This window comes from Euleptes europaea, chromosome 7 (genome assembly GCF_029931775.1).
Source record: "Euleptes europaea isolate rEulEur1 chromosome 7, rEulEur1.hap1, whole genome shotgun sequence".
Lineage (NCBI taxonomy): Eukaryota > Metazoa > Chordata > Lepidosauria > Squamata > Sphaerodactylidae > Euleptes > Euleptes europaea.
In genome coordinates this window covers 50,485,754-50,509,602 of record NC_079318.1, presented here as the reverse complement: position 1 = coordinate 50,509,602, position 23,849 = coordinate 50,485,754, and the positions used below count along the sequence as shown (strand labels likewise).

General features: G+C 41.8%; 1 protein-coding gene across 1 annotated transcript in view; it reads right to left on the bottom strand.

Moving 5' to 3' along the window:
* The window catches only part of USH2A (usherin), a 588,113-nt gene that overhangs the window by 358,643 nt on the left and 205,621 nt on the right, over positions 1–23,849 (bottom strand). The window contains exons 29-30 of the mRNA XM_056852957.1: positions 22,190–22,375; positions 106–219 (exon numbers count right to left, since the gene is read on the bottom strand). Coding sequence (XP_056708935.1) covers positions 106–219; positions 22,190–22,375 — 300 coding nt within the window. The remainder of the gene's footprint in view (positions 1–105; positions 220–22,189; positions 22,376–23,849) is intronic.

Sequence of the window (23,849 nt, the reverse complement as noted above, 5' to 3'; positions counted from 1 at the left end):
TTAGGTTGGGGTTTTCCAGCAAATGGCTTTGCAGCATTTAGCTCCTCTCCTATTTTATTATTCATGACTGAAATGTGGAAGTCAAGACCTTTGAAATTACTTTACCTTCTTGTGGAGTGGAGATGTTCAAGGCATGTGAGCTTTCAGTACAGCCAGCCAAAGTGCAAACCATTAGGGTTACAGCATACGTTGTGAAGGGCCGCAAGCCTGTCAGTGTGCCTGCAACAGAAAGAAGCAATGCTTTAGGTCTGTGTACATTAGGCAAGGAATATCACGGGACACACACACACACAGGCCTTAAGATTGTCCCACAAACAGCTAATTTAGTACCACATAACAGGTTGGATAAAAAAAAAAAAAAACCTCCCACAATGATACAAGGAAACTTCTGTAACAGTTTTCAACCTTCTACTAGACCAAAGAGACTACACAAACTTCTTCCATCATTACTTTGTATTCAATTTAATCTTCTCAGACAGGATTCTAGCACAAGCAGCTTTTTGATGAACTGAAAGTATTTTCCACAGATGGAAGGTCTCCTTCTATTTATAAGGTGAAGGAAATAGTGATAAGGTTGCCAACTTCCAGGTGGGGGCTGGAGATCTCCCAGAATTACAACTGATCTACAGACAACAGAGATGAGTTCCCCTGGAGAAAATGGCTGCTTTGCAGTGTGGACTCTATGGCATTATACCCTGCCGAGGCCCCTCCCACTAACCTCCCTAGGTTCCATCCCCAAATCTCCACAGGATTCCCAACCCAGAGATGGCAATCCCAAGGGAACACCATCTGATAAATGTTGCACCCCTTGACATTTCTTTTAGGATCCAGGTTGGGGAAAACTTCCATTTTGAACACCAGTTTTGTTTTGGGTGAAATTCAGTGGGGACCAGGAAACTTTTTTTTCTTTTTGCTTAACTCAAAACTCCTCGGATGGGAATAGTTTGGCCAATTAAGGGGAAAATATAGCAACAAAAGACAAAAAAATAAATCCACTTATTGTCCAGTTTTAAGGGCTGCTGAAATATCTTTGTTTCTCTTATTTGCTCATTTAAAACAAAACTATTTTCTCAAACTGGGCTGCTAGTCATAAAAACAAGTCAAATGAATTTTTCTGTATTCTTCCTTTAAAAAACAACAGTAATTAAAAATGGTAGGACATTTCTCGGGAAGCCAGACATATCAAATATATAAAGTCTATTTGACATTACTCTCTTTCCCCATTAACTCCTGATTTTAAGCTTAATTTACTTGAGCTTCTATATTTCAGCTCCATTATAAATCCCTGAGTTTCCTGCACTGCCACAACAGTGCACCCAGAAAATCATTTAAGAATCCTGAAGGAAATCTCGGAGACTACCTTTTCTGTGGTTATTAGGGTCGTGCAAAAAAAAAAAAAATTCGGTACATTTTGGGTTGAGATTTATTTTTTTGTAAACCCAGAATAAGCCAAATACCGATACCGGTAAAGGGGTATTTGTGCTTTATTTCCGTGTATACTGAAAAAAATCAGGTCCATTATAGTCTATGGGGATTTTTTTAAGCTCCTGCAGGGGCATATTTGGAGGTTTTTGCAGCATAGCTGCCAGGGACTCTCCTTAGACGAGCAGAGAAGTTTGGTGAAGGCTGGGACAGGGGGTCCAATTTTATGGGACCGCAAAGGAGTCACCTCCAGGCATTTGTGAGCTGAGCTGTCCATTGGAATTCAGGTTCAGAAGTTCAGCTGAGGACTGACAGAAAGAGCTGATTGGCAGGCTGGTGTCTCAAAGTCTGGGGGTTCCCTTTGTATCGGGGGGTGAATAGCATGATGTCCATGCAAATTAGCTTCCAAGCTGAGGAAAACAGCTTAAATGCAAGAAAAATAAGGCACAGAAAACATGTTTTGGGTGGCAAATGACATCCTGTGAACAGTCCTCTATTATAGTCATCAAAATTGATTCTATTTGGGGTTTTTGGGAATCGCCTATTCGGCTTTGGGCAGATTCCCAGGTTTTGGGATTCGGTCAACTCAAAACCTGAGTATTGCTGAAATGGCTAATTTTGGGTTTATTTTTGTTTGGGTATATCGATATGCACAACCCTAGTGGTTACATTGATAGTTCAGAATGTTAACAATGGACAGTAATAACATTTAGTGTTTAAACAATACATTGCAGCATTCAAGGGCCATTACAGTTTTGTGAGGTAGGTCTATGTTACTTTTGCAGATGGAAACTGAGGCAGAAAGAAAGTGGCTTGCTCTAGGGCACCTAGTAAGTTCATTTGGCAGAGGGAAACTTTGAACTGGAAACTTTCTGACATAACTCAATCTCTTAGGCATCCATTCAAGGACCAAATGAGATGCAGAAAAGTTGAGGATGGAATAGGCAAACCACTGAAACTCACACCCACTTAGCCCTAGAAGAAGAAGAAGCAGCTTTTGGGGTACCCACAGGTACAGTAGATGTGTACTTTGGACCTTACAATCCAGGTCTATAAGGTCTTCCTGGCATTGTACACCATAGAATGACAGAACTATTAATTAAATTACTTCACCTCTTTTTTGATTAAATCCTAGCCTTTATGGACAAGAAAATAAATTATCTAAGACATTCAGTGGCATTTTTTAATAGATTTTTGTACCCTTTAAATGCTGTAATGCTGGTTCAAAAGCCCAGGCATTATACTGCTCAACACACTTCTGTTTCCTTTTCTTTTTCTGTCAAGTTACAGCTGACTTATGTAGGGTTTTCAAGGCAAGAGACGTTATGCAGTGGTTTGCCACTGCCTGCCTCTGTATCGCAACTCTGGCCTTCCTTGGAGGTCCCCCATCCAAACTCTAGCCATGGTCAAGGCTGAGTGTTTGTGACTGGCCCAAGGTCATCCAGCAAGCTTCCATGGCGTGAGTGGGGATTTGAACCTCGGTTTCCCAGGTCCTAGTCCAACACCTTAATGACTACACCACATAAGAACATGAGAAAAGCCATGCTGGATCAGACCAAGGCCCATCAAGTCCAGCAATCTGTTCACACAGCAGGCAACCAGGTGCTTCTAGGAAACCCACAAGAAAGATGACTGCCACAGCATTATCCTGACTGTGTTCCACAGCACCTAATATGATAGGTATACTCCAGTGATACTTGAGAGTATAGGTATACATCATGAGTAGTATTCATTTTGACTAGTACCCATGGATAGCCCTATCTTCCATGTCCACTCCCCTCTTAAAGCCTTCCAAGTTGGCAGCCATCACCACATCCTGGGGCAGGGAGTTCCACAATTTAACTATACATTATGTGAAGATATACTTCCTTTTATCTGTTTTGAATCTCTCACCTTTCAGCTTCAGCAGATAACCCCGTGTCCTAGTATTATGAGAGAACTAGAAAAGGTTTCCCTGTCCATTCTCTCCACACCATGCATAATTTTATAGACCTCTATCATGTCTCCCCTTACTTACCTTTTTCTAAGCTAAACAGCCCTAAGTGTTTTAACTGCTCCTCATAGGGCAGTTGCTCTAGCCCCCTGATCATTTTAGTTGCTCTTTTCTGTACCTTCTCGCGCTCTGCAATATCCTTTTTTAGGTGTGGTGACCAGAACTGTACACAGTATTCCAAGTGTGGGCTCACCATAGATTTGTATAAGGGCAGAATGATAGCAGCAGTTTTATTCTCTATTCCTTGTCTAATTATGGACAGCATGGATTTTGCCTTTTACCAGCAGCTGCACTCTGGGTTGACATTTTCATCGAGCTATCCACTAACACCCCAAGATCCCTTTCTTGGTCTGTCTCTGCCAGCACAGATCCCATCAGTTTATATGTGAAGTTGAGATTTTTTGCCCCAATATGCATCACTTTACACTTGCTCACATTGAATCTCATTTGCTCATTCCTCCAGTTTGGAGATATCCTTTTGGAGCTCTTCACAATTCATTTTTGTTTTAACCACCCTAAATAATTTGGTGTCATCTGCAAACTTGGCCACCTCTCTGTTCATCCCCAGCTCTACATAACTGATAAACAGGTTGAAAAGCACCGGTCCCAACACAGATCCCTGAGGGACCACACTGCTCACATCCCTCCATTGTGAGAACTGACTATTTATTCATACTCTCTGCCTCCTATTTTTCAGCCAGCTCTCAATCCATAAGAGGACTTGTCCTCTTATCCCATGACTATGAAGTCTGCTTAGCAATCTCTGGTGGGGGACTTTGTCAAAAGCCTTTTGAAATCCAAATACACCTGCTATTTAATAAACCTCACGTTGTATCAGCAGAACATATTAGAAACACTTGGTAATTAAGCTTTATTTCATGTGCTGTCTAACAATTGTGATTTTTCTGTGAAAATGTTATAAAACTAACCGCAGTTTTAGATACCTGAAACTAATAGTACAACACTGTTGGTTCTTATACATTTTCTTCATTTTCCACTGATATATTAAAAGAAGGCCTCAAGGTTTATCTGCCTAAACAGATACTAAATTAAATATTACTAATAATTAAACAGCGGATATTTTAATAAAATGGAAAACTTGCTTTGCATATCAAGTGGACCTCTTATGCTAGGTGTGATTTCAGTCTGCTGTGTTACATTCTTAACTTTACATCCATATTTAACAAATGACATTATTCAGTTTCATGGGGTCACTGTGTCAAAATGTCTGTGTTAGAATTTTAATTTATTTCCAAAGGTTCCCTTCACTGGGCAGAAAGAGTGGTACCTTCAATTGATTTACTGTCTGTAATCTACAATGTGGATTTTTAAAGACTAGATCTTGTACTGAGGATTAAAAAAAAACAGAAGAAACTCACTGCATTGCAGAAGCACTACCAGCACAAAGACAAAATTGTATCAGAATATTGTAGACAAATATCATTTACTCAATGAGTAAAAGACAATTTCTAAGTGCAGAATCTGTGTTGAATCACCTTTTAAATGAAGGTTTTCATTTTTAATGTTTGATTCTTGTGCCAGCTTCTGACTTTTTAAAAAGTCATAATTCAGCTAGCCTTTTGATGGACCACCACATAACTGTGAGCCATCTGCTCTGACCTGGATGGACCAGGCTAGCCTGATCTTGTCAGATATCATAAGCTAAGCAGGGTCAGCCCTGGTTAGTATTTGGATGGGAGACCACCAAGGAATACTCGGATTGCTGTGCAGAGGAAGGCACTGGCACATCACCTCTGTTAGTCTCTTGCCATGAAAACCCCAAAAGGTGTCGCCAGAAGTCGGCTGCGACTTGACGGCACTTTACACACACATGTTCCAGCTAGAAATAAGGACATGTAACTCCTGGAAATAAAGTGAAGCTCCATACACACAGTCAGTAAGATCCAGCACTTGGGTTTATCTGCGTATTACTAAGTCAATGTAAGTGACTCTTACTGCGAATACAGGTGTCGTGGTGCAGTCTGGGATCCAGATCCAGGGCTTGATCGACTAGTGGGAGCCATCGTACTAAGTGAATGAGTATTTTAATAAAATGTGTTTCTAAAATTTACCAAATGTGTCTATGATCATCTCTGAAAATTTGTTAAAAATGTATGATTTAATTTGCTCAGCTATAAATTAATGTGTGTGTACCTCAATTATTATCTTACTTATGGGGCTGCTGACTTTGTATTACACGATAGGCAGCCGCGGAGTGTAAATTTCACTGACTGACTGGAAGTGCCGAGGAAATGAGTGGGTAATGAGAGCAGAGCAGGCAGTTCCTTTAATTGAATTAAAAGCTGGGTGACACCAATGCAGACACCTGTCCAATTACAGACAGGCCAAGGTGTTTACCATTGCTGTACAAGCGATTTGAAGATGACAGAAATCTTTCCGCCCACAGATTAACATAATGAAGGAGAACAGATTACAGTGGATGTTAGCCAAACAGCTAGGTTGGCAGCTGAGAGAGGAAGAAAAAGTAGCTTGCTGAATTATGTAAATTCCAAAGTACACTTTTCTGTACCTACCTTTTCTAGTGCCTGCTGGACATTTTCAGGCAATTTCAGACATCCTGTTCCCAAACTTACATGTGCCATCAAGTCACAGCCGATTTACGACAACCCTGTAGGGTTTCCAAGGCAAGAGACTAATAGAGAAGTGGTTTGGTTCCCAAACTTAATTTGAAAAATGTGTGGGATTGAGAAAATATCCAAAGACCCACATCTTGGCACTATCAGAAGCACCATACACAAGCATGAGATTTCCAAGATTTTCTCCTACGTTCAGGAATAATCACATCTGAATTTTTCCAACATAACAGAGAGGTATGTTCATAGTCAATTTCTTCTTACTTCTCTACTCGTATATTTAAAACTTTAGAACTCACTCTTAGGATAAAGATGTTCTACAAATCCCAGAAGGGAACCTGCTGCAGGCATTTTGTAACTGAAGTAAAACAACCAATATGAAAATATACCATCACTGTAATTCAGTGTTGCCATGCAGATCTTGTTTCCTCCAGTAGTGCCCCTTCTGACTTTTCAAGTTGTTTTTACACTCCTCAAGTCTAAATACCAGTCTACAATTCAACTAAGGACACTTCTTTAAAAAAACAAAAACAAACCAAGCATACTATTCCTCACACATTCATAAATATTGGAAGTTACTGAGTACTACTCCATGGCTATCTGAAGAAGCGAGCTCTGATTCATGACAGCTCATGCTGAAATAAACCATGTTAGTCTTTAAGGTGCCACTGGACTTTTATTTTGCAAGCACAGAAGCAGTGAGATATGATTCATATTATTGACTATATAAGTCATACATAAGCAGACGTACAGCTTGGCTTGTGATAATGGGCCTAAAGTGGTAACCTATGTAAAGGAAGTTAGCTCTTTGATGCTGTTGTAGTTGCAATCCCATTATGAAGTCACTATCATATATTATATATTAATGGGGTTAAGAGGTGGCCTCAAGGTCTTTTCTGAGACAGCTCAAAAGACCAAGACACAGATGTTTCAATGCACCATGGATATGAAGTCTTTAGCCCTGACATGACAAGACTCTTCCTAGTCTGTACCACAAAACGTTTCTATGCAACTACTCTGCAGTTGGCAACAAGGGAAGTCAAGCAATGTTTGGATCAGTTCTTGTCGTTAGTGCAATGTTGTAGTGAGGGCACTGAAATTTATGAGGGGTAGTTGCGGCAGTGTGAGGGCCAACGTGGTGTAGTGGTTAAGAGCAGCAGACACTAATCTGGAGAACCAGGTTTGGTTCCCCAGTCCTCCACATGAAGCCTGCTGGGTGACCTTGGGCCAGTCACAGTTCTCTCAGAACTCTCTCAGCCCACACAGAGACAGGCATTGGCCAGCCACCTCTGAAAGTCTCTTGCCTTGAATGACCTACGGGGTTGCCATAAGTCAACTGTGACTTGATGGTACACACACACACACACACACCACACACACACACACACACACACAGTTGAGGCAGTGAAGATAAGTTCATTGCAAACTGAGCTCATAATTCAGCTGAAGTTTGGCCTGGCTTTTTATGGGCATGCTTCAGCACCATAGCCAACATTTATCGCTGGTCCCTCCTCTTTCGTAAAATTTAACCATACCAAGAAGGAGAGTCTGAACATTGCAAGTAGGTGCTTTATTTTAGGCCTGGATATTTGGACAGTCAGGGGCATCTACTAATAGCTAATAGTATGGAAAATGGTGTTTCTGATGCCTCTTAACCTCTGGTTCTGCTGCAAGTCGTCTTCATTGACCCTCTTTTCATTTTGGAGAATTCGGGAAGAAAGGAAGCATAGAGAACAAATTGCCTGAAGAGTTTTCTTATGCAATTAGATATTATTTGCATGTCACTATGGCAGGACTGCAGACTACGATTTCAAAATAAAATTCATCATGCACCACCTCACTTCTGGAAATACAAAATGCAGAATGCAATGAAACCTAGACAGAGCTCGTAAGATCTTTTCACTTTGTAAAAAGCAGCTTTAGGCACTTGTTTGGAGTGTTCTTTTGCTGCTGCTGGAGGAGCCCTGGAGCCATTCGTGACCCACAGAGTGCCTCTCAATAAGAAGTACAAGAGCACTGTGTCACTATCTCTTAAGAGAAGAGGCTTTCACGTTTTCCTGTAAAACTAGAGCTGAAAGAGGAGGACTGGTTTTTTGCAAACATCTTAAGGGGCTATCTCGAATGCTGAGACAATGAAACCAACACAGCCCAGCAAAATAGGGAACAGGTCCGTTGCCTCAGTGATGCTCCCTTTCCGACTGATGGCAAAAGATGGATTTAATTTTGACTTTAGGGATATCATCAAATTCTGGGGTCCCACTGGCTACATGATGCCATCAACGCGTTCATTGCTGGATCGCACAGTAAAGAAGAAAATCTTAAATTGGACACAGAGCCACAGCATATTGGGTCAGTCGACAAGAATGATTCGACATGAAAAGCACAAAGGCAGATGTGGAGAGGAAGAAGTTTTCGCTCTTTTTTGAAAGTCTACTTTCCCCCTCAAAAATGTTACACGAGGCAGTTCAGCACAGGTCAACAACTCCAATGGCATCCCTAAATTCAATCCCACCACAAAGGACACATGACAAAGAAATATATCATCTTCTGACTTTAAAAACAAAAACATGCAAATGTCACATTTAGGGGGCTTGATTCATTTTTTTGTACTGGCTATAGATAAGTGAAACTCTGTGTTTTTGCTTTTCTTTTTTAACTCAACCACTGTAGCGAGTCACACTTTGTCAGTGGTAAAACGTTAATGCAAAATGCATTAGCGCTTATTGGTGAGATCTCTGGATGTGCTGGTGCCAAAGAGTTTAATAGAGATGCCAACACTCCTGCATTACATGGGATGCTAACACTTTGAAAACATCAATAATGCTTACTTTATGCTTATTGAATGCACTTTCAAACTGCTCCCTTCCATCACTGGAAGATTAGAGGCAAGTTCTATAGTGTCACTTCTGACCCTGACATCTCTGTAACTTCTGCTGCATTTACATTAGATTCACTGATGGATCAGCAGCTATGGCTGGAGAGTCAAACTTCTGTCTTGTGCTAAAGCTGACTTTACAGTTGTGCAACAAATACAAAGAATTAGCCCTACCACGAGGTCAGGATCGGAAAGTAGCAAACAACAGAAGTTCAGGATTTGTCAACGGGAATAAGACTGGCAACATCATTCAGTTCAAGAATGCTCTGAGAACTTTAATATTGGAGACACCAGTTAATGCAATATTGCATAAGACAGCCCAGCAACCCAACTTTCCCTGGCTCAGAGAGATGCTAAGCTTTTTGATACTATCTAAGAATGACTTTGGGTATGGATGTCCAGCAGCTGCATGGTAGCTTAGAGGCTTAATTTGTGGTAACTGTGCAATATGCAGAGATGGCCATTTGTCCATCATATTGTTAAGGTGTGGTGTTACCATCCCATGACTGCCATGGATTTCAAAGGAAGGTGGAGGACAACATTTACATGCTCGGCCGGATGCCATACATGGCCCACCACCACATGTGACTACATATGTTCCACAGTAAGCTTCCATGCAGCTATCCGTCATATGAATCAATTTCAGGAAAAAAAATAAAAGACTTTAAGATCAGAAGACACTACACTGAAGACTGTAGGGCATGAGGCAAATCCCACCAGCTAGCATCCTGGTAATCAATTCATGAACCACCTCAAATCTATTATTTCCCTTCCTCAGTGTCCTCTAAACAAGGATAGCATGTTAAAAAGATGACCAAAATGTGGCATTACAGGCATGTACTGATCCATGCCCCTCAGTGGACAAGCAACCTCTGAATCTATCACTGAAATTAGTTTTGATTTCGTGACGGATCCATCCTACAAAAGGTTGTGTAATTAGTAAACACAGAGAGCCAAGATTATTTCCTGACACTTTTGAGCTCTCATATTTGAGAAGAGGGTACAATAAATCTCTCCTCTCACCATGCTTGTCCTATGCAAGGACAACAGACAATTACATTTTCTGCACTGACTGATGAATGTATGAAATTATTGCTCTTCCTTGCTGTGAATGTCACTCAAAAGGGGGCAGAAACTACAGCATTGATGGCATGGCACTTCCATTCACTGAAAGATTATTTGGGAAGAGTATACATCTTACTATGACAAAGTTACCTATATACCTGAGGCATAGTAAAAGAAGTAGAATTTTGCACCTTCCATAGCACTGGCTAGCACAATATGACTAACTAATTTTGAAAAAGTTAAGGAACTTCCATAGTATATACTGTTTTCACTAATCTAGCTTTATGAGCATGGAATTCCTCTGGCCCTAATATTGGGTGGCTGCTAACATTATAAAATCAAAATCCCAAGGAAATCACAATCCAGTGGTTAACAACAGCAAAGCCAGCAGCACAAAAGATGAAGAAATAAACAAGAACACAGAATCAACAGCAAATATACATGAAACATCCCTTGATAAGATCACTGCCAATTACAATTTCACTTGCTGTTGACCTCCTTAATTATTGTTACCCTAGCACCTTACAGTTCCATGGCTATAGAAGATATTGGATTAACAGGACTACATTTTAGGAGGGGCAACAAACTTTAATTGAACCTTCGAGGAAATAAAAAAATGTGTCCAGGACTTTTCAGTTTAGAAAAGAGATGACTAAGGGGAGCATGATAGAGGTTTAGAAAATTATTCATGTGGTAGTGGACAGAGATAACTTTTTCGCCCTGACACAAAATACTAGAACCAAGGGGTCTTTAATGAAGTTGACAGGCAGTATATTAGTCAACAAATGACTAAAATGTGAAATTTGCTGCCAGAGGATATAGTGGTAGCCATAGACTGCTTTAAAAGGGGTTAGACATATTTATTGAGGACAGGACTACAAGCCTATCAAAGGCCACTAGCCATTGTGACTAAAGGGAACCTCCACATTCTGAGGCAGTAAGCATCTGAATACCAGTGCCAGGAGGCAACACCAGGGGAAGGCCTTGGCCTCTGTGTCCTGTTGTTGGCCCTTCAGAGTAACTCGTTGGTCACTTTGTGAGAAGGGATGCTGCACTAGATGGACCACTGGTTTGATCCAGCAGGGCTCTTCTTGTGTTCTTACGTACCCACTCTACACATAACTACATACAGATGAGCTTTATTGGACTGTATGTGGGTGAAACACATCTGGATAAAAAGCTGCTCACAGTAGAAAGTACTGTGATTGAACTGAATTTAACATTTGCCCTTCTTCCTCTTGCCTTCTTCTATCCTCTGTTGTAATCAATAAAATTGATTGTATTGCTTAGCATTGTCTCTCTATTTCCTGTATCATTCTAACAATGTGATGTGTATACACAGGCCATTTATGCAGGGAAGATTTCGCAGCTTTCTAGATACACAGTTTTCTAAACTGAATTTTAAAAACCCTATGCATGGGTGCTTATTGCCCCGAAGAAATTCCAGGACTACCAGGACTAATTTCTGCAATGAAGAAATCACCAGTGAAAATGCAGACCATCAGAGTCCCCCCCCTTGAAAATGCTACTCTGCAATTGGCTGTACTTAATTTTAATACATCACCATCCCCAGTCAGCCCCGCTGCAGGATTCTCTCGTTTGATTTTTCCATTTCCTGATCTTAATAATCACTGCCAAAACTGACCAGAAACCACAGAGAACACCTATGAGGCGGGGGTGGGAAGCCAGCTCAGTTCCCAGATCTTAATACTTGCTGCTGGGAGGAGGCGGCAACAATGTGTGTGTGTGCTTATTGTCCCTGCGTGCTATGGTGCCTGAGTGCAGTGAAATTCCATGATGGGGGAGAAGCAAGAGAGAGGGGGGGGGAGAAAAAGCAGAGGGAGGCTTGACAAGAGAGAAAAAGAGAGAGGGGCACGCAGCTCGAAAAATCTCCCCTGCCCCTTCTGCTGCCTCATGAGGAGTGGCTGCTTTTTAAAAAATCAAATACACTCTCCCTCAGAAATCCCCCTCCCCCCCAGCAGAAGGACTCTGAGGCATTGCTGCTGTGGCCGAGGTGGCAGCACTGAGAGGATGAGGAGGCAGGCAGCCCCCTCTGCGGGCATGAGGTGAAAGAGGGATGATGATGATAATTCGCCAGCTGGCTGCCTCAAACCTGGTGGTAGCAGGAGGAGAAGGAGGAGTGCCGCCACCCCAGACTCCCACCCCCAAGCACCAGCGGGGAGACTGCCAAAGCTTTCCAAGAGAAGCATTAAATTCCTACTGTGGAATTAGTGGCTCCTTGCCCACAAATTACATATTCCTGCATACAACATCTTTGTTTTGCTGTCTCTGTGAGGAGGAAAACTTCATTTTGAAATGACAACATTAGGTGCCACAAATACAAGGAAAAGGGAAGTTTTAACATTAAGCTCACTGCAGGTTGCCCTGTTAACTGCCTTGAAGCTCAATGGGAACCAGCAATGTAAAGTAAAACAGAGGTTGATGGTTGAGGTGGACCTCAGGGAGATGTGATTGTAGCCTCTACAAGGCATAACCTACCTATTAGGAGTGCAGCTTGCAACAGCTCCAGAGAGCAGGACCTGAACCAAGACCTCCACACCTCAAAATAGCATTTTAAGTATACAGGGGTAAATAGACAAAAGATACATGAAGAACTCTTTATAGTCTTTCAGAGGCTGACTCCTTGGCATAATTCCTTCCTTACCCCTGCCCACTGTATGGAAGGGCCTCTAGCCATGTAGCATAATAATATAATAGCGCCATAATTCAATGGGAAAACAAAATTGGCTTAGCCCACGAACAAGGCCACATTCAATCCCAAATGCCCAGGGAAATTCCCCTTTCTCACAGCCATGGCAACTGTGAAAGTTCTCTAGCCCCAGCCCAGCTGATTAGAGCTGGGCTACACCTGAGCTGCTGATCTATGCCATGGCTCATTCAACACGGACTCTACTGAGGGTCCCCTCCCCATTCCTTCTGGTGAATTCCCTGATCTCAGAACCTGTCTTGTCTTCTCCTCAGCAGGGGTCCCTCCTCCCCCGGCTACACCTTCATTGGGTGCATCCCAGTCAGTTTGGTTACATTGGTAAAAAGCACTCCAGGACATCACTTGCAATGCAGGACCTAACATAGCATCCCTAAGTTTGGGATCCGACCATAGAGAGGGAGCTGCTCAATCCCATCCAAAAGAGACCTCCTCTATGGTCCAGCAAATTGCCTTGTAAGCATACTTTATTTGGTTTGGATTTAGCTTCAATTTGTAGGGCTCCATCTGTCCCATTACTGACTCCAGGCACTATTTCAGTCCTTCAACTACTTCACCTTGATTAGAAGAAAAAGAGAAATAGACCTTAGGTGTCATCCGCATATTGATGACATCTCACTTCAGATCTTAGGATGACCTCTGCCAAGGTTTTCATATAGATGTTAAACAGTGTGGGGAACTAAATGTGTGTATGTAAAGTGCAGTCAAGTCGCAGCCGATTTATGGCGACCCCTTTATGGGGTTTTCAAGGCAAGAGATTAACAGAGGTGGTTTGCCAGTGCCTTCCTCTGTATAGCAACCCTGGACTTCCTTGGTGGTTTCCCATCCAAATACTAACCAGGGCTGACCCTGCTTAGCTTCTGAGATCTGACAAGATCAGGCTAGCCTGGGCCATCCAAGTTAGGGCGGGGAACTAAATCGAGCCCTACAAAACTCGGAAGCACAAAATGCCACCGTGCAGAGGAGTAGTCTACCAGCAACAATTTCTGTAATCAGCCTATCAGGCATAAATGAAATCAACTGCAGCACAGAACTCTTAATGATCAATCCTGCAGGGTAATAAAGAATGCACTAGATCAAATATAGAGTGTCCCGCGCCCAGGCTAGCCCCAGGCGCAGGACTGCCCGGCGGTGCACTTACCGGTCAGGAGGAGGCGAAGCCGGTTGGGGAAAAGGGGGCAGGGCCGACAGTGCCACAGCCCGCGGGAGCCCCGGGAGAACTGCCGGCCTGGCCGGGAGGGCTGGGGGCGAGCGACTCAGCAACGCCGCCCGGTATTGGCAGGGTTTGCGGGGCGACGCCTCCGCCGGCCCAGGCACTGGGGCGAAGTCCCCCCGCAGAGGAGGAGTCAGGCGGGGAAGGGCCGGAGGGGCGAAGGGACAGGAGTGGGAGCGGCAGAGCACGAGCCGCCGATCAGCTGGGGCGGGGCAGCAGCCCTCCTGAGGGGGAGGGCGGATGGACGGAGCTGCCAGGGGCTGATTGGTGGAGCCCCTGTCAGACAGGAGGGGAGGTGGGAAAGGGGTGGAACCCCGGAGGGCCTGGCTGGCTATATGACGGGGAGGGGGTAGAAGGCCAGGGAGGAAGCGGTGCCGGGCGTCCCTGGAGCTGGTGTGGCTCAGAGGAGCAGGAACGGACCGTGGGCTGAAGAGGAGGAAAGGAAATCCTCTCAGGAGGCCCATTCTGAGGCCAAAGGAAGCCCTCTCCAAGTCAAGCCGGCCAGGCCGCGGGGCTAAGAGGCGGGGCCCGAGGGGACGTATCCTCACACAGAGTTTGGGTATTAGAATGGGGGACTGGAAATGATCTAAGCCATTTAACTCCAGAAATAACACGGTTTTATGGTCCAACCCAAAATCTGCAGGCCCCTGAATGTCTGGATTATTCATCCCTGTGATATTTCTTTTCCTTTCCCACCATGATCCACAAGAGCTAGCTATAATTTACAGAGCTCTTTGTGTTGGGAACTTCCCATGATAAGGCTTTCAGGCTGAATAAAAACTTGAGGGGCAGGCCTTGATCTTCAGATGCTCCATGAGTTACTGCTACCAGAAGATAAACTTTGGGGGGAAGAGAAGTGGCAGGAGGTCTGCAGAAGGGAAGGCTGGGAATAATGGTTTCCGGCAACTGAGCGTTTCTGAAATTTCCAAGAATTCCAGAGAACACCAAACATTTCCCAGGAATTCTCTTAAAAGACTTGGAAAGAATGCACCCATTCTGAATCAAGAAGTGGGCAGGATAATGTAAAGGTGGTTTCTAGTTCAAGTGTGAGCAGGGTTCAATTTCTACCTTGGTTCAACCTAGAACATGTAAAGTGTTAAATAACAAAGTGCTCTCAAATCTGCATAAACCTCCTTTACCTTACTACTGAATGGCCACAATCAACCCACAAATATCTGAGAGTAAAGGCAGAGCTTCCACTTACTCCCCCAGTGTGTGTGTGTAACAGCAGTCTTCAGTGTGTGGGTGGAATTTCAGGCACAGTCTACTTTCTTAGACAGGATAGAAGCTTTATTACTAAAGATTAAACTGGAGCACATACATGGAAATAGCTATCATAGTAGGAGAATATAGATCTAAGGAAACAAAAGGAAAACAACAAAGTAACTACATTGCATTACAAGACAGTTACCTTAAATGGAGCAAACATATCCCTGTCCCCCCACTATGCTATTATAGAGGAGGATGACCCACCCAGCCAATGCATCTGGGTAAAGTGTTTGAACCCAGAACAAAGGAAGATTTAAAAACTTCTGCCTGCTTAGTTGAAAGTGTCTTCCCACCCCTGCACCCCCAATCCAGAGTTAGGAATCTTGCCGCCCCTCGTGGGAGATGCTCAGCTCTCTGCCAATGAGGCCCTCTGGCATGTAGCCCTTGTCTCTCTTTCCCTGACTGTTTATGATGCCCATCCATCAGATACATTTGGCAGGTAGGCCCAAATGGTCTGGTTTTCCCAGTGAACCAAAGTTCCTGTTTTTCTGACTCTCCTCTTTTGGGAAAATAAACAATTGCCATGGGTCTACTACTTGTCAAAAAGTTGTCAAATAGCTTGGGAGAAGACAGGTAGAAGGAGAAAGAGGAGAGGTAGTCTGTATCTGTCTCACATAACATGGCCCTGATCATAACATATGCTGTGTTCTCTGAAAGAACTTATAAAGGAAGAAATTGCCCAAAAAAGGATAAATGTCCATCTGTAGACAGCTGGATGGAGTGTACACACACAGAGATTCTATATTCCTTCTACTTGCTTTAAAACTTTAGGCATTCCAAGCTATTTGACAACTTTTTGGCAAGTAGTTTGAATTTTCTTATACCCAGTTCCAAGAAAGTTGGGGGGGGGGGGGAGGTGTGGCCGACATCTGTAGCCAAACGGGAACAATGTCGTATTAGTGATTGCAATGTCGTATTAGTGATTACAGAAGCATTTGCAGATACATGCAGGTAAGGAGACATGTTATGAATAGTTTCATATGACAATACCAATTGTTAGGACTGTGTACTAGATGATACAATGGTAAATACTAAGCTTCAAGCAGGAAAAGCATTTTTCCACTTGTCTGACTGCAAATCTGATTCACTGAGGCTTGAAATCTCATTTGCAAAAGAGGCAAAGTTCAGGTAAAGAAAAGTTCAGGATAAGTACTCAGGAAACTCATTTTCCCCTCTGACACATAGACATATGAATCTTTACCACATATTGTATAATTATCCACATGTATGCCTGACCAGAACAAATGCATAAACAAACTTACTATTGCATTTCAGTTCCAGTGCAATTTCCTCTAAGCTTCAAATCTCAGGGGTATTGAAATGCCTTCCTTCTTTTAAAAAAGCTTTTCATTAGCCAGATGAACACCATACTCCACAAAACTCCTGTGAGACTAGGAAATACCTGGAGATTTTGGGGGTGGAGCCTGAGGAGGGTGGGGTTTGGAGAGGGGAGGGACTTAAATGCCATAGAGTCCAATTTCCAATGTGGCCGTTTTCTCCAGGTGAACTGATCTCTGTCGCCTGGAGATCAGTTGTAATAGCCACCACCTGGAGGTTGACAACCCTATGTGAGACAGATACAGACTACCTCTCCATTCTTTCTCCTTCTACCTGTCTTCTCACTTTTGAAGAGCAGGACATGAAACCACTTACATCAAATATGTAAACAAGAATTATTCAGGCCAATAAGTACAAGATGATCCAGTCACAAAGGTGTCACACTGTGGAGGACACTTTCTCATAAGGCTGGCTTGTCACACTTAGCTTTGTGTTCTCTTATTTCTTTCTTCACCAACTCTGACCTTTCCAAAGCAGGGATCCTTTTCAGACCTTTTCCCTATTCTCCAGCCAAGGACTGCTCACCAGAAGCTTGCTTTCATTCTTCCCAGTGATTTCACAGCTGGCTTCCTTTACTCTAGTTAGCAGGAAAATAATGGGGAGGGGATATGTATGCCTGAGGCCTTCTTTATTTAGGTGGTGTTTTTTAAGACTGCCTTTCTGTTAACAATACACAAACTAGCTTGGAATAAATTTTTTAAAATGTAAAAACCTCACTATAAAACTAAAACTGATGAAAGGACAATGAATGACTCCTCAGTCTCTTCAGCTGAGTGTCCAGATACTGAGAGCAGCTGGGTCAGCCAGGCCTTGCTCTCTTTCTCCCGTGGGATGACTGAGCACTGCTCAAGTCTAAGAGGGAGAGATAGGGTTGCCAGGTCCCTCTTTGCCACCAATGGGAGATTTTTGGGGCAGAGCCTGAGGAGGGCGGGGTTTGGGGAGGGGAGGGACTTCAATGCCATAGAGTCCAAATGCCAAAGTGGCCATTTTCTCCAGGTGAACTGATCTCTATCAGCTGGAGATCAGTTGAAATAGCAGGACATCCCCAGCTAGTACCTGGAGGTTGACAACTCTATTAAGAAAGTAGACTGTCTGAAATCCCACCTACATGCTGAAGACTGCTCTTACACGCTAAGGACACACATACACAACCTGGGGGAGCTGACAGCTGATGGAGTCTGAGAAGGGAGGGGCCAAGCCACAGTTGGGAGTTCCCAGGCCAATGGCTCCTCACCTCCTTTGCTAGCATCCAGAAAACACATTAATTTGGTTCCCTTCATGCAACACTCCACTCATCATTGCCTGAACAGGCCCAACTGTCCTTGCTGATCCCTCACCAAAAGTAAACACAGAATGAAAAAAGCAAACCAATGATTAATTTTTTTACCATTTTAATTGTTTATCCACTCCTTATTCTAAAACTATGGGCAGGGTTTTTTTTTTTAAGTTGCAATGCATATTCGCATCCTTTGCTTGGGGGGGGGGTTCTTTGATTTTTATTTTTTTTTACAAATTAACTCCATCTACTACAATAAGGAAACAAATGCCTCTAGCACAGATAATCCTGCTTTTGTGGCTCTGTGATTTATTGGCACAACCTGAGTTAACAACCAGCAGCGCTCAGGTCCTGTGAGATTTCCCATGTCGGCTGCATTAGCTCATGCGCTAGTAGGCGACCACCTATCTAACACATTTCCAGACACCTGCAGACCTGCCCAGCTGTGTAAATCACTTTGCAATCAACCCACTAAGGCAGGCAGAAGGAGGAATCTCATCAACTCCACTAAATTTTTACCAGCTTATTTTATCTAGATAAAATGGCCAGAATTCGCCTACTACATGGTACACTTTAAACGTGGTTCACAGCTGTGCCAGAAACTCTGAAAGAATTGTGAACATGCCATACAAAGCTAACCCGGCAGCTTTTCCTATTGGCTAAAACACGTTAGTTTCATCATAGGCATATTTCACCACTTTACAACAGCCCTTGTGCTCATATTAACGCAGAGTACAAATACAGCCCATTCTTAAGAACAGATATAATTAAACAAGTATATTTTTATTTCCCTTGGGGCTGATTTGCCAAGGAGGTAGTTCTCTCATTTAAATTTAACCAAATTAGGTTTTTTCACATCTGAAAACCATGTAAAATTCTCTCTGGTTCAAAAAGTAGGTTCCCAGGGCTGCTTGTACACCAAAGATCTCCCACATTACAGCCACTTGACTGGTATGGTTGTTGCTGTTTTGCATGTTTCCACATGACATTGTCATCTATTTATAGACAGACCATTAATGGTCCAATCTTCCACAAGAAATCAACTTTATTTTAGACCTGTTTAAACAATTGTATTTTCTGAGGAGAACGCACACAAGGGGTATCTTGTGTCTGAAGGGGAAACTGCAACTGCAGAACTTCAGAGAAGAGCTTTTCAATTTCTCGTGGATTACTCTTTTCACTTATTGATGACTGCAAAGGCCTGATCCCTATCAATAATTAGCATAACAGAAGAGAATCTGCCTTCTGGAGAGAGGGGAGGGGATTGTTGGAGGCTTTGCAAATGAGGGTGTTTTTAAAAGGTTGTTAAAGGTATTACATTATTCCTATCCAGCATTACTCATTCCAAATTTTAAGGAAGAAGAGCTGTCTGCAAATATGTACAGGGTTTTCACAAGGTTTTTTTAAAAAAAAGGTATTTTATGTTTTCTATGCAGAGCTGTGTTACCTGTGCTCCTCAAATTAAAAAAAATTAAAACAGGGTGGGTGGAGAAACTGGAGGGTCAAATGAGAACACAGCAGAGGGGGGGTTCAGTGCACATCAGGTGTGAAAGTGAAACCGCCACTAAAAATGGAGAACAGATTAACCTGGGCTGGAATCTCCATTGCAAGGTCAATTTCACACAGAATCACATCAGCAACCAGACTACCATGGAAAATCACTGGTGTGGAAGCAGCCAGCTTAATATGTAAACTTTCCAAGTGATTTTTGCAGAAAGTGCTTCCACTATCTGCATGAAAATGAGGGTGCTATGGACCATACCATCTCCATCAGTGAATGTTTGAACCATGCTTTTTATTTAAATATTTTCAAAGTTACTTGCAATATAACTAAAACAAAGTTACTTGCAATATAACTAAAACAATATAACTAAAGTAATCATAGTAAAATACTTAGTAAAACACTAAGGTGGCCAATGAAAATGAATACACACAAGCAAAAACCAGTTTATCAAAGTTTAAAAGATACCATCTAGAGGATAACCAACAAATAATAAAGAAGCAACCATAATTTAACCAACAGCACCAGAAAACAGTGCCAAGTCTTTACTTGGCACCTAAATGGGACTCAGAGCCATTATGCAATCATTAAAGGGAAGAGAGTTCAAGCACTACCGAAAAGCATTCCAATGTTTGAGTTAAAAGACACACAGATTCTAGATGTACTAAACAAACATTTTGTTTATTGCAAGTAGTCACTTTTAACATTTTTATCTTTTAAAATAATTAAGGTTCATTCTTCCCAAAGTCATGCATATTTTGAAAAATATTTATGTATTCACATGTTGAAAAAATATTTGAGCCAGGGATAGCATGGCATTGTTCTGGAGTAAGTTACTGAAGATCCAAAGAATTCTGTAAGGAGCTTTCTAGTTGCGTTGTTGTTTTTTGTTGGGTTTTTTTTTTTAACAGACCTGTCTCCATCACTCTATGCTTCAGGTCAAACCTGTTCTGAAACTAAAGGGAGCATCAGATGTAATTTCAAAAGTCTCATACAACTCACTCGTTTTGGAAAAAGTTAAAAAAAATCCTTCTGGAGATCCTCAAAAGTAACTCTTTGGATCCTTGTATAGAGGCTAAGGATTTTTTTAAAAAAATGCCATCTCAGTTCAAAATATCTGCTTCTGGGCCTTTAAAGAGTGACTAATACTTCTAAAATCAAGATCAGAGCTGATGACGACAGAATGAATAACAAATAGAAAATGCTGCTGTTTGTCCAGGATTATCTTGTGGATATCGATAAGAAGAACTGTCATTCTCAAATATTTGTGCAGACAAAAATCTGTTCATGAGAATTTAGCAAACAGCAACTAAACAGGTGCAAGAGCATAGCTGAGCTGAAAAGTCCTTGAAATATATCTACTTGACCACAATACTCTCAATGCAGGACTTGGAGAGTTTGCAGTCTTTACAACTGTTTATTGCATCATGTTGAAATCAGTAAGATATTCTACTTTAAATACAATACAGTGTTTTTGCATTTATTATAAGTATTACATTTCCAAAAGGTTTTAATCTATATGTACTCAGTCCCTTTCCAACAGATACATAAATCTGCTAGCTTATGCACAAAAAGACACCGGTCACTTCTCAGTGAAAGGGCCAAACTAAAAGCTTTTTAAAAGTGTGATGTTTGTGTTTTTGAGATTAAGACAGTGGTCAGAGTAGAGATAAACACTTTCCCCTGTGCTATTAGCCTGACTTCACACACATACACAAACATACCAAGTTCCCTGTGTGTTTTCTCCGAGGCAAATAGAAGTTCAGGAAGCCAGTGAAGTTTTGTGTGAGGGGAAAGGGCTAAAACTTGTCTCTTCCCTCACCATAACCCTCTTATCTAAACTGGGGCCCTGGGAGATCTGTTCATGAATTAGTTCTGTTTTGATTCAAAGACTTTTAAGATTAGTCTGGGTTAGATGCCAGTCAAAAGTCTTTGTTGTAAATATATAACTTTTAATTTAGAAAAAGTTACCTATTGCCTTCAGGATGCAGAGTCAAAGGCTTTGCCATTTCAATAAAGTAGCTAGCTCTATGGCCTATGATTCTCTTTTACAGCCTAGGCAGTGACAGCACAGCATGTTAGCCAATGACACTTACAAAGCATGATACCTGACTAGCTGATTCACTTGAATGAGAGAGATCCACTTTGATCTCAGTTCTTCTTGACCAAAATGTAGGAAGCAGACAGGACTAAAAGGAGAATCCTTGAGACATGAAGAAGAATTGGTTTTTATACCCTGCTTTTGCCTACCTTAAGGACTCTCAAAGCAGCTTACAACCGCCTTCCCTTCCTCTCCCCACAACAGACACCTTGTGAGGTAGGTGGGGCTGAGAGAGTTCAAAGAGAACTGTGACTAGTCAGTCAGAGGGCTTCATGTGGTGGACTGTGACAAAGGTATTTGCTTTGTAAGCTAACTTAACTTATTGCCTGGTCTACACACAAAATGAGCTGGCAAGTGAACCGTCCAGCTACAAACTGCATGGTGGAAGGGAGGAGTAACAGTTTATTTTTGCTTTCATATACCCAGGAATAAAAAACTCCTTGCAAGCAGAAAACTAGCAAGGAACCAGACTGGGCTACAACCTAGCAATATGTGCTAGTATTTTTTTTACTTCCAGTGAGTTTGTTTTGTTCCTGTAAAATATATTCAAAGACAGCAAACAGTCTGCCATCTGAGGAGGCAAAATCCATTTGACCATTTTAGGAAATTTTAACCTAATTCTGTTGCAGCTGTAGGCTAGATCTCAGTTCTAAAGGCTTAATTTTTTTTTGAAAGGTCATGCTATGTTGAACTATTGAACAAGAAGGGACACAGAGAGAGATTGACCAAATTACCATGTAACATCTGAGCACAACTGTTCAGCCTCTCAGCACAGACATACAAATATTGCTTCAAACAACTATTTATTGGCATGTACCTGTGAGTGTGCTTGTATCGGAAATCTCTGTAGTGACAGGAGATATGCTGGAACCATCTTCACCGGAAGCTTTCAGAATATACTTCTCAATTACACCTATGACCCCAACTGGTTCGTCCCAGGTAACCTCAACGCTGTAACCATTTATACTGTGAGCTCTTGAGGGTCTTGGCACATTTTGTGGGACTGCGAAAGGATAAAAGAGAAAGAGAGAAAATAGCACTCCTAAGAAGACTATTGCCCCATTCTTCACTTTTAATAGTTGCAGTAAATCAGATTCACCATTAGCATAAATACAATTTATTAGAGTTGTAACTTTCCAGCATTGATTTAATATGACTGCACATCTTGTGCCATTCAGTTTTAGCCATATTTCAAAACCATCAGAACTCCATCTACATAACATTCTTCTTTGTCTAGTTCAGGTTTTCAGAAAACATTCAATGTATCAATGTGATGAAACGTCACTCACAAAGAAAGGAGGTGGACTGCATAAGTTCCAACAATATAATGATGTAACTGAGTAAGGCCAAATAATTACATAGTTATTATACAGAGGGATCTGACACTTCATCTCTAAGATGCCACAAACTATTGCTGAAAGGCAATCTAATTCTAAACATATGCAATTTCAATCTTTCGAAATCCCCATATATCAAGCTAAAGTTTAAAAAGCAAATAGCAAAACTGTAAAAAATATTGGGTGCAATCCAGCTCCATTAATAGTACTTGGATTTTTTTTTTTTGCATCAGTGCCAGCAGAATTGCACTAAATGAAACTAGCATTCAGAAGTCAATCTTGCAGTATTTGTGAGCATTTGTTTCAAGACTTTTTTCTATGGGTCATGAAGATGATTTTAGTGAACCGGTATCCCAAAAGCAATATGAAGATTATCTTCTTTAAAAAAAAAAAAAAAAGCAACAACTTGCCGAGTCTAGGTCATGGAAGCACAGAAACCTAAGTAAAAATGTCTTCTTGTTCCCAATAGCCTTTAACTATTTATTAGATATTGCTGTATCAAGTTAAAAGATCTGGTCAGAAACAACTTCATCACAGATGACTGCACAAAGGATGCTGAGAAAAGGCCCAAGGAACTCCATGGCAGAATGATGGATGATAGTTTTGCTAGAAATGCATGTGTACTCTAGAGTCCTGGTGATTAGGACTGCTGTAGCTTCTCAGCATCAAGAATCCCTCTTTTTATGCCCTTATCGCTTAGACTAATTAAACAAAATCATCCTGGGAGGGCAGGGGGAGGAACAGGAACTTTGTATAATAGACTTGAGAAGGTTACATTTAAAAGTGTTTCAGTGAATGGCTATGGTTCTTCGAGAAAGCAACAATGTGAAGCTTCGGGCTGCTGACAATAGTACATTAATATATTGATTTTATTAGTTTTGAAATGTATCATAGGACAAGATAAGGTACTGTACAGCAGATGGTCTTCTCATAGGGGACACAACAAAACCGACTCAAAAATAATTAAATAGTGCAATTATTTTCCAGCCCTTGGGAACATGTAGCTTCTCAGTGTTGCAGTCAGATTGTAAATATAAATTTATGGTCTAACTTACTCTGGTCAGACAATTAGGATAAAAATATGGCTATATTTGCTTGCTTTGGGATGGTAGACCAAATTGTGGCATTAAACAGCACGTT